General features: G+C 43.0%; 1 protein-coding gene across 1 annotated transcript in view; it reads right to left on the minus strand.

The window, feature by feature from the left end:
- The window catches only part of LOC140364358 (cadherin-18), a 193,260-nt gene that overhangs the window by 134,908 nt on the left and 46,018 nt on the right, over positions 1-12,334 (minus strand). The window contains exon 3 of the mRNA XM_072450452.1: positions 11,757-11,876. Within this exon, the coding sequence (XP_072306553.1) occupies positions 11,757-11,876 (120 nt within the window). The remainder of the gene's footprint in view (positions 1-11,756; positions 11,877-12,334) is intronic.

Below are 12,334 nucleotides of genomic sequence, written 5' to 3' on the forward strand. Positions count from 1 at the left end.
ATAGGAAGTGGAGTCAATGAGTGGAGTCAGGAAGTGGAGACAGAAAGTGGAAACAGGGAGTGAAGACAGGAAGTGGAGACAGGAAGTGGGTTGGGGCTCTGACATTTTTAATTTAATAATTAACGCTTGTACTCATCTTAAGGCTATTTCAAAGTATGGCTGCGGTCGATTATTTGTGTCGGTGTCTCGGTCAACCACATTTCTGATCAAGTTGGTTGATGTTTTTTTAAGGATTTACACACAAAAAAACCCTGACCATTGAGTTTGAGGATTCCCCGTCAAAAATTAATTTTGTTTAAAATTTATTTTTAAAGGGTTTTTTATACGGACGGGATGAGAAAGCGTGGAGTCAGTTCGGGTTTTGGGAGCGATTGAACAGTTTAACGTCGACTTTTCACTTCTAAAGATGCTGTTTACGTCTCAGCGTGAAGCCTAAATGTGTTTGCGTGTGATCCAGCAGCCTTAATTTAGCAGTTGAGCAAGAAGGAAAGCGCCTGCTGCTCTATCAAGCTGGTACATACCTACGATACACTGTGTTCAAACCAGGCCTTAAACGCAGACTTTTTTCCTGGAAAATAGTTGAAGCCAAAATAAACATACCATACATAGAGCTCTATTCCAACTGCTCCTCCGTGTTTTAAAAGCCCATAAACCTTCACATGATAATAAGAGCACTAAAAAGCATGCCTCGCTGACAGTTTTATGCCATTTAAACATGTAACTGAGTGTGATTGACCATTTCCCAGGAGCCACTGCAGCGTTTACTCCTCGGCGAAGTGGCTCGCTGGGTATTCACCAAACCCACATCCGCTCGATACCAAATATACAATCAGCCGTTACACGTTTGGCTCATCGTTTAGCTCATCGTTTAGCTCATCGTTCGGCTCATCCTTTAGCTCATCGTTGGGTAATCGTTGCTCATCGTTTGGCTCATCATTTGGATTCGGCTCATCGTTCGTCTCATCTGTTGGCTCATCGTTCGGCTCATCGTTCGGCTCATCGTTTGGCTCATCGTTTGGCTCATCGTTTGGATTCGGCTCATCGTTCGTCTCATCTGTTGGCTCATCGTTCGGCTCATCGTTCGGCTCATCGTTTGGCTCATCGTTTGGCTCATCGTTTGGCTCATCGTTTGGCTCATCGTTCGGCTCATCGTTCGTCTTATCGTTCGTCTCATCTGTTGGCTCATCGTTCGGCTCATCGTTCGGCTCATCGTTTGGCTCATCGTTCGGCTCATCGTTCGGCTCATCGTTTGGCTCATCGTTCGTCTTATCGTTCGTCTCATCTGTTGGCTCATCGTTTGGCTCATCGTTTGGCTCATCGTTCGGCTCATCGTTCGGCTCATCGTTCGGCTCATCGTTCGTCTCATCGTTTGGCTCATCGTTTCAGCTCTGTCTGGACGATCTCTGCGACTCTAAACAGACTTCATTTGCACGTTGCATTATGTCATGACTGATGTGTTTGCGAGTGACTTTTTTCTCACGCTGTGTTTGTAACGCTTCTTGACCGGGTCGCGCTGTGAACGAGAAGGTGTTTGTGCCTGAGCCACAGGGTAAAATGTCAACTCCAATGTGGCTCACTTCCACCTCAGACCACACTGAATATTGTTGTTTTGTGGTGTTTTGTGACACTTTATCCAGCGCACTTGTGTTTGAATGGGAATACGTAATGCAACGAAATGGGAATGTGGAAAGTGCGGTTAAATTCTAGTTGTATTGAATAGAACAAAGCAGCAATATAAATGAATAAATCAGACAAACAACAGAAGGTGGTTCCGGCGTTTGAAAAATATATAATCCAATTGACAAAAATAAAAAAAATAATTAAACTTAGGGGGTCCGTAACCGGGAAAAAACAAAGAATGGTCCCATGAGGGTGTGTGAGGGGGAAAAACACGAAAAAAAACCTGACCATTGAGTTTGAGGATTTTCCGTCGAGAATTAATTTAGTTTTGAGTCGTTTTTCTCGTTTCAAGCCACAAGTCTCGCACAGTCCAGAGCCGGAGCAGGAAGTAGAGAGAAGAAGTGGAGAGAGGAAGTGGAGATAGGAAGTGGAGTCAAGGAGTGGAGACAGGAAGTGGAGACAGAAAGTGGAAACAGGGAGTGGCGAGAGGAATTGGAAACAGGATGTGGAAACAGGATGTGGAGACAGGAAGTGGAGAGATGAAGTGGAGATAGGAAGTGGAGTCAGGGAGTGGAGACCTGAAGTGGAGACAGAAAGTGGAAACAGGGTGTGAAGACAGGAAGTGGAAACAGGGAGTGAAGACAGGATGTGGAGACAGGAAGTGGAGACAGGAAGTGGAGACAATAAGTGGAGACAGGAAGTGGCTTGGGGCTCGGACATTTTTCATATTGCAGCGCCACTCGTGGACGGGCGAATGCTAGTGGGGCGGTGTCAGTCATTAGAGGCGGAATTTGAGACGTGGGTCACTGTGTCTTTAATGGGTCATATTTGAGTGTTCAACAAAGCACCAGTTTTTGTTTCACAGTCAATAACCTACTTTCGACTAGTTCAGAATTCCAAATTATGAGCAACACAACCAATTTATAACTTACTCTGCAAAGTCATTTGAATTGGATGTTATCAAAGTTGATCAAAACCTCTAGAGTAAAACGTAGCATGTCACAATCCACGAGCTAAACGGAACGTGGGACTATCAAAGCCCCCGACGATGAACATACGCAGGTTATAATTTAGGAGATATGGATCTGGAGCGCATTAAATTGACAGGCACTTTGGAAGATACCGATCGGCCGCATTTGCATGAGGCGAGACGATAAGCGCGCCCGGGTAATAAGCGAGCGCCGTCCCGTCCCCCCCCCAGCCCGCCGGACCCCGCGCGCCGGTAATTGGTTGGAGGCACACACTCCGAACCTCGTTAAGACATGATCATCAAAAAGTAAAGAATGCATTGATTGTCGGCGTGTACTTTTTTGTCAGCCGCCGCCGCAGAGTTACACGCGTTAACATCTGAGGCGCTGCAGGTGTAATTGCGCGCCAACACACCGGGTTTTTGCCGTACCCCGAGCGCTGATTAAGTCTTGACTGACAGACCAATCACGTGGCCTTTAGAGAAACGAGAGGCTTATTCATAATGTCATTTAGCCATAATGGTGAGAGCCCGAAACAATGCGTAATTAAATGGAAATGGGTGTGATTTAATAACAGAGACGATCCGTGGCTAATACGTATTCACGGAATCAAACGTGCACCTGTCAAAGCGATATTAAATAAAGAAGAGTTAATTATTTTTATTCATACGTTCACAGTGAGGAGGCTAATGATATCGCGGCTGCCACTGTAAAAATGATGATTATTACTCAAATCTGATCACTAGAATAATCAAGTAGCACACTAATTAGATTAACTAATTAAATGTTTTTTGGTGTGTTTAAATCGTCAAAAATACCTGGTGGCATGTGCCAGTTAATTAGTGGATTTTTAAAGTAATTATTGTAATTAGAAAACGAAGAACAATTGGTTTTCCTTGTCAAAACAGCCTGGTGAAATCAGATTACTCACATCAGATGTAACTGTTAACATAACATTTCAAAATCTGATAACTCCAGAAATCAGATAATGATCAGATTTTTTATGTAAACGTAAAACACAAAATTTACGTATAAATACTTATTGCTAAAACAAAACTTTAGTGCAACTTTAAGACAAAAGACCAACTTTGGCCAACTTATACTCCGGAGCGACTTATATGTGATATTATTAACACATTTGTCTATCATTTTGTTCGTTATTTTCACACTGACAACCACAAGAGGGCGCTCTAGGCTCTAAGCGACGCAGAAGAAGAATCTGCACTTCCTCTTCCTCTGGAGTTTGTGGAGTTGTTTAGAAGTGACACAGAGGAAGAAGAATTCAATGGATTTAGTGATTTGGGGTAAAACTGATGCTTTGCTAAACTTTTTAGCATGTTCTTTATGCTATAGTTATCTGAATAACTGTTCATATGTTACGTTAACATACCAGACACTTACCACAGTTCTGTCTGTGTCTCATGTAGCTGAAGGTGTTAGCGTTAGCATACGTCATGTAGCTGAAGGTGTTAGCGTTAGCATACGTCATGTAGCTGAAGGTGTTAGCGTTAGCATACGTCATGTAGCTGAAGGTGTTAGCGTTAGCATACGTCATGTAGCTGAAGGTGTTAGCGTTAGCATACGTACACCTATTCACCATGTTCTCTCATCTGTTATTATTTTAAACTGCATTTCAAGATGAAATGTCTGTTCTTGGATGTTATCAAATACATTTCCCCAAAATGCAATATGTTTTTTGGCTGGTGCGACTTATCCTAATCCTAAATACGGTAATGATGTAATGGTCGTAGTAAATTTCCACTTGATTCCGTATCGTAACACAAGCTCTCAAAACGATTTAGCTTCATCTCAAAGCTGCTGCTGCTGCTGCTGCTGCTGCTGCTGCTGCTGCTGCTGCTCTGGCCCCAAAAGGCAGAAAGCTGATGTTAAAAAGTTAGTCCGAGGCAGTGTATTTAGGTCAGGCCTGTCCGGTCCTGCGGGGGGGTCCCTCAATGCCATATGCGGGGGCCAAACGCTCTCATTACCCTCTGTGCTCGCGCGGGGCCCCTGCTGCACCTCGCGGGCCTGGGACAGATCCAACACCAGCCAAAGTCAGAGAGCAGCAGCTGCGCGTGCTGCTAATCCTGCTGCTGATGTCGCCCGGACCAACCAGACCTCACCTTTTCAAGTCACAGGATCCCACAGACCGCAATAGGTCAAGTCAAACATATAAAGATATATAAATGTTCAGTTCATGTGGCATCGTTGCATTTGAAACTGCCTTATAGCGATGGGCAGAGTGATACAACACAATATACTACACTACAGACTCCTCCTGAAGGGAATATTTTGTATTTTGAAGTATTTTGTTCTACTTTTACAATCACCACGACATATTACACATTTTTCAACTACCAGAAACTAATAAGACGAATTTTGGTTCCCTTTATTTACAGAGATAAAACTGCAGAATCATCAGGAAACTTCGAAGCACGGCGTCGGATCTGAACATAAATCACCAACGCTGCCTAAAGTTTACAGAAATCAAATTGAGGCAAAGTCAGAATTCTTTGCTTATCAATTGAAAAATATGCAACATAAAATAAAATATAGATTACAGGCTATATCCACGGAAAACGTAAACTGTTATTTGGCACTTCTCCTCTTTCTGAAATCAATTTCTTTAACAATATGGACCCAATCTGTTGTTTATCTGCAGATTCGGTGGTGCGGTTCGCTCGACATATGGGGTTTAATGGAGCGCGATGCTAATGTAGATAATAGATAAAGCAGATTGGATTTGTGCAATTTCACAGAGAGGTTTCAATATAAAATCCGGTTTATTATGGAATTAAACTGACAATGAAGGGACTGGAATTGAGTGTCATATTCAGTATATTGTGGCAGTAAATGTTCTTAAACTGGCCTTTGTCATTCACCTTGAAGAAAGTTGTCAAAATGATTGTCCAACAGGAAACTAAAATGGTATGAAATCTAGTTCCATCTCCAGTCCCGTCCAAAATGATGATCTAATTTTGCTTGAGTGGGTTAAGTAGCTATTGTTGCTCTTGAATAGAGCAACAATTTGCATTTGATTGTTCTTAAGCCTGAAAGAATGGCCTCTTTTCTTTCACGAGACGGAGATAAAATACAGGCTGGATCATGGACAATGACTGTCACGTGCCAGAGTAACACAGAGTCCCACACTCGCTTTGTATAAACCATGCATACATTATATTTAAAGGTGCACTGTGTCAACAAAGATGAAAACAGATAAAATTAAAGCCGCAAGCGGCATCCAACGGCCCTCGCGGGCTGCCGGCCTTCCGACTCTGCTCTCTGCATTTTACAGAGATGGCGCTAACGCAATTGTCTAAGAACTAAGACAGCGACACATTGGACATGTACAATGCTGTGCTTAACCAGTGCAAATGAACACAAATGTGGGTCGAATGTGCGGCTCCAGCGCACAGAGACCGTGACACTTGGAATAAAAATATGGATAACTTTTGATGCTCCGCTTGTGTAGATGATTTTCCCAAAATATGAGCTTGATCGAGCTATTGCCCACAGAGGAGTTCATTAAAGTGTGAAGCATAAATGTGAACATTTCAAGGATTTGGCGTTTTTCCCATTTGTGACATATATTTGCGGCTCTACCGCACAGAGACCCTAGTACTTAAAATCAAAATATGGATAACTTTTGATGCCCCGCTTGTGTAGATGATTCTCCCCAAATATGAACTTGATCGGGTATTCGCCCTAGGAGGAGTTTGTTAAAGTGTGAAGCGTAAAAATGTGGTCATTTTAGAGATTTTGCGGTTTCCCCATAGGGATAACATGGGATGTTTCTGTCATCGCTACGGCTACGCTTTACCAAATATGACTTTGGGGATGGCAAATGAGAATTGTGTGCAAAATATCATGTCATTTGGAAAAACTCTTGTTTATAGGCCACTCTGAAAGCCAAATAGTCCAAATTCTGCGAACAGTTTGCGGCACAGCTGCACAGAGACCGTAAATGTTATCCATAAAATTTGAATAACTTTAGATGCCCCACTTGTCTAGAGGACGTACACCGATTTTGAGATTGGTGGGCCAAACGCACTAGGAGGAGTTTGTTAAAGTGTGAAGCGTAAATGTGAACATTTCAAGGATTTGGCGTTTTTCCCATTTGTGACAGTATATTTGCAGCTCCACGGCACAGAGACCGTACCACTTAAAATCAAAATATGACTAACTTTTGATGCCCCGTTTGTGTAGATGATTTTCCCCAAATATGAGTTTGATCGGACAATCGCCCTAGGAGGAGTTTGTCAAAGTGTGAAACGTAAAAATGTGGTGATTTGAGCGATTTTGCGATTTTCCCATAAGGATAACATGGGATGTTTCTGTCATCGCTACGGTTACGCTGTACAAAATATGACTTTGGCTCTTATACTTGTATGATCAGGATGGCAAATTAGAATTTAGTGCAAAATGTCATGTCATTTGGAAAAACTCTATTGTTTATAGGCCACTCTGAAGGCCAAATAGTCAGAATTCTGGGAAACGTTTGCGGCTCCGTCGCACAGAGACCGTAAAAGCTATCCTTAAAATTTGGATAACTTTAGATGCACCACTTGTCTAGAGGACGTACACCGATTTTGAGGTTGGTGGGCAAAACGCACTAGGAGGAGTTCGTTAAAGTGTGAAACATAAAAATGTGGATATTTGAGAGATTTTGCGGTTTTCCCATAGGGATAACACGGGAGGTTTCTGTCATCGCTACGACTACGCCGTAAAAATTTAATTTTAAAAATAATTTTTGACCTTCAATGTTAATTTAAAGTTCACTCTGTAGGGGGCGCTATCGCGCCCATTTCAATTTTGTCATCATAAACTGGTCCAAACTAGAAAGTTTAACAACTGATTCAAATTTGGTCCTAATCGGACTTGTTTTGATCAAATGGGAGCAATTTTTAGATCTGCAATATTCCAAAATAAGTTGTCCAACTTTGCGGCTGCGCCGCACACAGACCGTAAAAGGTATCTCAAAAAATTGGATAACTTTAGATGCCCCACTTGTCCAGAGGACGTACGCCGATTTAGAAGTCGGTGGGCAAAACGCCCTAGGAGGAGTTCGTCAAAGTTTGACGTGAACAAAATGGCTAACACAGCGTGTTTTCATTTTCAAAGGAAGATGGCGGCTATAGGGTTAGTCTGGGGGCGTGGCCACAATGATTTTTTTTTTTTGTCCTCACGAGAGGAATGCGTGTCCCGAATTTCGTAGCTTTACGCCAAAGTTGACCTCGGGGCGTCTCCCATAGGCGCAATGTATTTTGACTTTTGTCGGTGGCGCTGTCGCGCCATTTTTTAACGGAAAAAAAAATGGCCCAGAAAAAACTAAATTTTTCGCCGATTCTGAATTTTGGGCAAAGTTTGGTGAGTTTTTGAGCATGTTAAGGGGGTCAAATTAGAGATCAAAGCGCTGAAGAAGAACAAGAAAAATAATAAAAATAAAAATAATAATATTTTTAGCAAAAACAATATAGCCGTTTCCACTATAACAACAAATTATACATCGTTTGAAAGCTCTAAGCCTTCCCGATGCCGCCATGGGGTGGAATCATCATTACGAGCGCTTACGCGCTCGTCACTCCCTATTCCGTCTGGATGCCCCGCCCACTCCCCATAGACTTCCATTGATTTGAGCAGATACAAGCATGGCATGGGTTTTTGGAGGAATGCAGCGCTTCGCGCTGCTGTTGTCAACAATGAGTGAATGGGCTATGCCCATTCACTCATTGTTGACTATTTCTGTCATAGCAGGAGTAAGTATGTATGATCCATGCCTTCGGCATGGGCTAGTTCACTGTACTTGCCAGGGGCGACGGGGTACCAAACATGCGGGCTGCGCATGTTTCAGTTGCAACGCTGCCTTCGGCAGCGTTGCGGGAGCAATAGGCCCTCCGCCCTGCTGGGGCTCGGGCCTAATAAAATCCACTTTTTGAAAACTAGAGGCGTATTTTCAGGCACTGGTCTACATCAACATGAACGACCACTGATCTTTTCTGTGATGATGAGGGATCCACCCATACCACATGTTCAGGCCTGGTTTAGACCTGGTTTCGACCTGGTTTCGACCTGGTTTAGACCTGTTTTTGACCTGGTTTAGGCCTGGTTTGGACCTGGTTTAGACCTGTTTTAGACCTGGTTTAGGCCTGGTTTGGACCTGGTTTAGACCTGGTTCAGACCTGGTTTAGGCCTGGTTCAAGCCTGGTTTAGACCTGGTTTAAGCCTGGTTTAGGCCTGCTTTCAACCTGGTTTAGGCCTGTTTTAGACCTGGTTTAGGCCTGGTTTAGACCTGGTTTAGGCTTGGTATAGGCCTAGTTTAGACCTGGTTTAGACCTGGTTTAGACCTGCTTCAGACCTGGTTTAGACCTGCTTTAGACCTGGTTTAAGCCTGCTTTAGTCCTGCTTTAGACCTGCTTTAGTCCTGCTTTAGTCCTGGTTTAGACCTGGTTTATACTTGCTTTGGACCTGCTTTAGACCTGCTTTAGACCTGTTTTAGACCTGGTTTGTTGTTAATCTTGCCATAACTCTGGCCCTTGTAGTTTGCACATGTTTTTCTGTTGTTTGTACGTGCTGTAAAATGCTGCTCGACAGTACAAATGTGTCACATCTCATACAAACGCTGTAAAGAGCCTGGTTATTTCTGCCTTTGACGTTACTCGACGGTCGTAATTCAAGCCTGGGTTTCTAACATGGTGTCAGTGTCCTGTCCTGTCCTGTCCTGTCCTGTCTTGTCCTGTCGGAGGAGGAGGCGGAAGGTTGTTGCGCTTGTTTAGCTGTCCTTTTGCGTGTTGTTGATGCAAAGTGTTTCCACTGGTGAAAGCCCTGCCATGTTGTTTCTCCCTCCTCGTGCTCGACGTGCTTCGTGATTGCAGCGTAACAACGTAACAGCGAAACGACTTATGCAGAGGAAGTGTGCGTCCTGTCATTCTTGAGCAGAGCTGGTGACGAACCGCTGACAAACTGAGTACTTCCTATTTTCATTCATACGTTTCTGTATTCAATACCCAACACTACTACTACTAGTCATGAAACATATTTGGATTGTAACTTGGAATCTGTCTGGCCCCTTTTTTACTCTAGTTTACTTGTGCAGTTTAGTCTAGTTTTCAATGGACAATTCCAAACAAACTACATATTATCCAAAGTCCAACAGGAGAAAGTGATGAGAATTAGGAGAAATGCATTAGGAAAGTGGGACATATTTGTGGACATCATTCAGGTACAGTGTCTTTAAATAAAATTACTACTTTGGCATACAATACTTGGTGAAGGCTCTAGTATGTGGGGAAAACATTCACCCATGGCCTAGATGAGAGATATTAGGTCACGTTCAGCATTTCATTTACAATCTGTCGCTGGATGCGATGGAATTTAATTTATGGAAGTCATTACATCCAGGTATGTTCAAAGACTCCCCTGCACCCATGGGACCCCGGGAAAAACGAAGGCATCGGTTATGAGAGAATTAAAAACGAATATGAAGTTCAGGTGTGGGGGACGGCCACATTTCCGGTGCAGAAAACTCATTGCTTTTTGCCTCTCGAACGCCGCCGAAAGAACGACTCCATCAATCCCCGTAGCCTTTTCCCTGGGAGGCGCGGCGCGAATACTCAGCAATTCATTTGTATCGCTTCATTCAGCAAAGAAGTCATGTTTTACACATCGGCGCTGCGGCCTCCAAGGGGCCGAACTACCCGTTTTTGATGCAGATGAATCAATCGGTACAAAGACAAAGGACGTTCGCAGAGCCGGAGAATGCACTTTAAAAACACATCAAACAAACAACACGCTCTCACAATAGAGCACACGACACGTCCATAAAAGTTATATGTCCAGCACTTTGGAGGTTTATTAACATTTAATAGACTCCGGGAGGAAGCTCTTAGGCGAACGGCGCGCTAGAAATCACAATGGATTTCCTTGTTCCTCTTTTAAAACAATGGCGTTCCGACGTCTCCGAACAGAAGTCTCCGATGACCCCGGGCGAGTCGGTAATGGCGCGTCAAAAAAATAAAATGCGGTTTGCGTGTGCGAGAACGCGGCGGTTTCATAAGGATGGACCGTAACTCTGCCGCCGCGGCTTCTGTGATGACGTGTGCAGAGCGGGAACAGCGGTGCCAGCAGACAGAGCACGGAGATACTTTGATATACGCCACAATTTAAGAGCGACGGAGATCACAGCCGAGTTATGCGTCGCGTTCGCGGCTATTACGGCCCCGACGGCAGAGAACGCACGGCAACAATAAATTTCTGCTGACGCCGTGATGGCTCAAACGACGAGATAGAATGTACCGTCGTTTGCCGCTTATTGCGCTGCGAATGAGCAAAGGAAAAGCAAACGATTCCGTCAACATAAGTATATTATTTTGCCTTGGTACGACACGGAAAGATCTTGACACGGGTCTCAAGACAACTTCAAACGACTCACTTCAACAATACTTAGCACTGGTTGTTTGAAGTTGCATTCCTGGTTTCACTGACGGTGCAGAGCTGTGAGATATTTCGAAAAATGTATAGTATTGCATTTGCCGTTCTGGAGATTTACAAAATGAGCATAGCATAGTGTCTTTAATTAAATCACAACAAAAATATCTAATTACTGTATTCAAATTAAAACGCTTAGAGTGCTCTTCCAAACAATAGTATTTCTGTTCGTTTGCGATTCATTTGATGAAACTGAAGAAGAATCTGCACTTCCTCTTCCTCTGGAGTTTGTGGAGTTGTTTAGAAGTGACACAGAGGAAGAAGAATTCAATGGATTTAGTGATTTGGGGTAAAACTGATGCTTTGGTAAACTTGTTAGCATGTTCTTTATGCTATAGTTATCTGAATAACTGTGAATATGTTACGTTAACATACCAGACACTTACCACAGTTCTGTCTGTGCCTCATGTAGCATACGTACACCTATTCACCATGTTCTCTCATCTGTTATTATTTTAAACTGCATTTACAGATGAAATGTCTGTTCTTGGTCTTGGATTTTATCAAATAAATTTCCCCAAAAATGCGACTTATACTCCAGTGCGACTTATATATGTTTTTTCCTCCCCTATTATGCATTTTTGGCTGGCGTGACTTATACTCTAAAAATACAGTACTCCTTTTAGCTCATGCAGACTTGATATTTGCCCCAGCGGAGGATGAGTGGGTGAGTCCAGAGACACGCACCTGTCTTGGGGTCGACAGAGAAGTACGGCTGCCCCTGGAGGATGCTGTAGACTACTTTGGCGCTGTTTCCGTAGGTGGGGTCGTCCGCGTCCGTCGCCGTGAGCTGCAACACTGACGTCCCTGCACAGGAAAAGAACACGCATAAAACTGGTTAAAAAGGGTATTGGTGAGAGGAGTTTGGAAATGTCAGGCTATATTTGTGAGCTCTAGTGAATCAGGTGCTGGGAAAAGAAGGCCATTTAAGAATAATGGGACAAAATCACAGAGTATGAAAGGTTTCCAAAATAAAGTATGCAATTTTGTGATCCGAGAGTCGTTGAAGTCATTGAAATAGTCCTATTTTTGTTCAAAATAAAAGATTAGAAAACCAGCTGGCTCATAGGATTTCTAAAACGTGATTACTTAAGTTTGACTTGATTAAGTTTTCATTTCTGTTTCACAAACTTTATTTATTTTTTATTTTTTTGCATATTCTATCATAACTATCATGTCAAAACAAATGAGGACAACAACATTCTTTTTCTTCCAATAACGTTTTTACTTTATAAGACTCATGGTATATGAATAAAATGAATAAA

This window comes from Eucyclogobius newberryi, unplaced genomic scaffold (genome assembly GCF_026437365.1).
Source record: "Eucyclogobius newberryi isolate DKJ021-1_F unplaced genomic scaffold, fEucNew1.0.hap1 SCAF_18, whole genome shotgun sequence".
Lineage (NCBI taxonomy): Eukaryota > Metazoa > Chordata > Actinopteri > Gobiiformes > Gobiidae > Eucyclogobius > Eucyclogobius newberryi.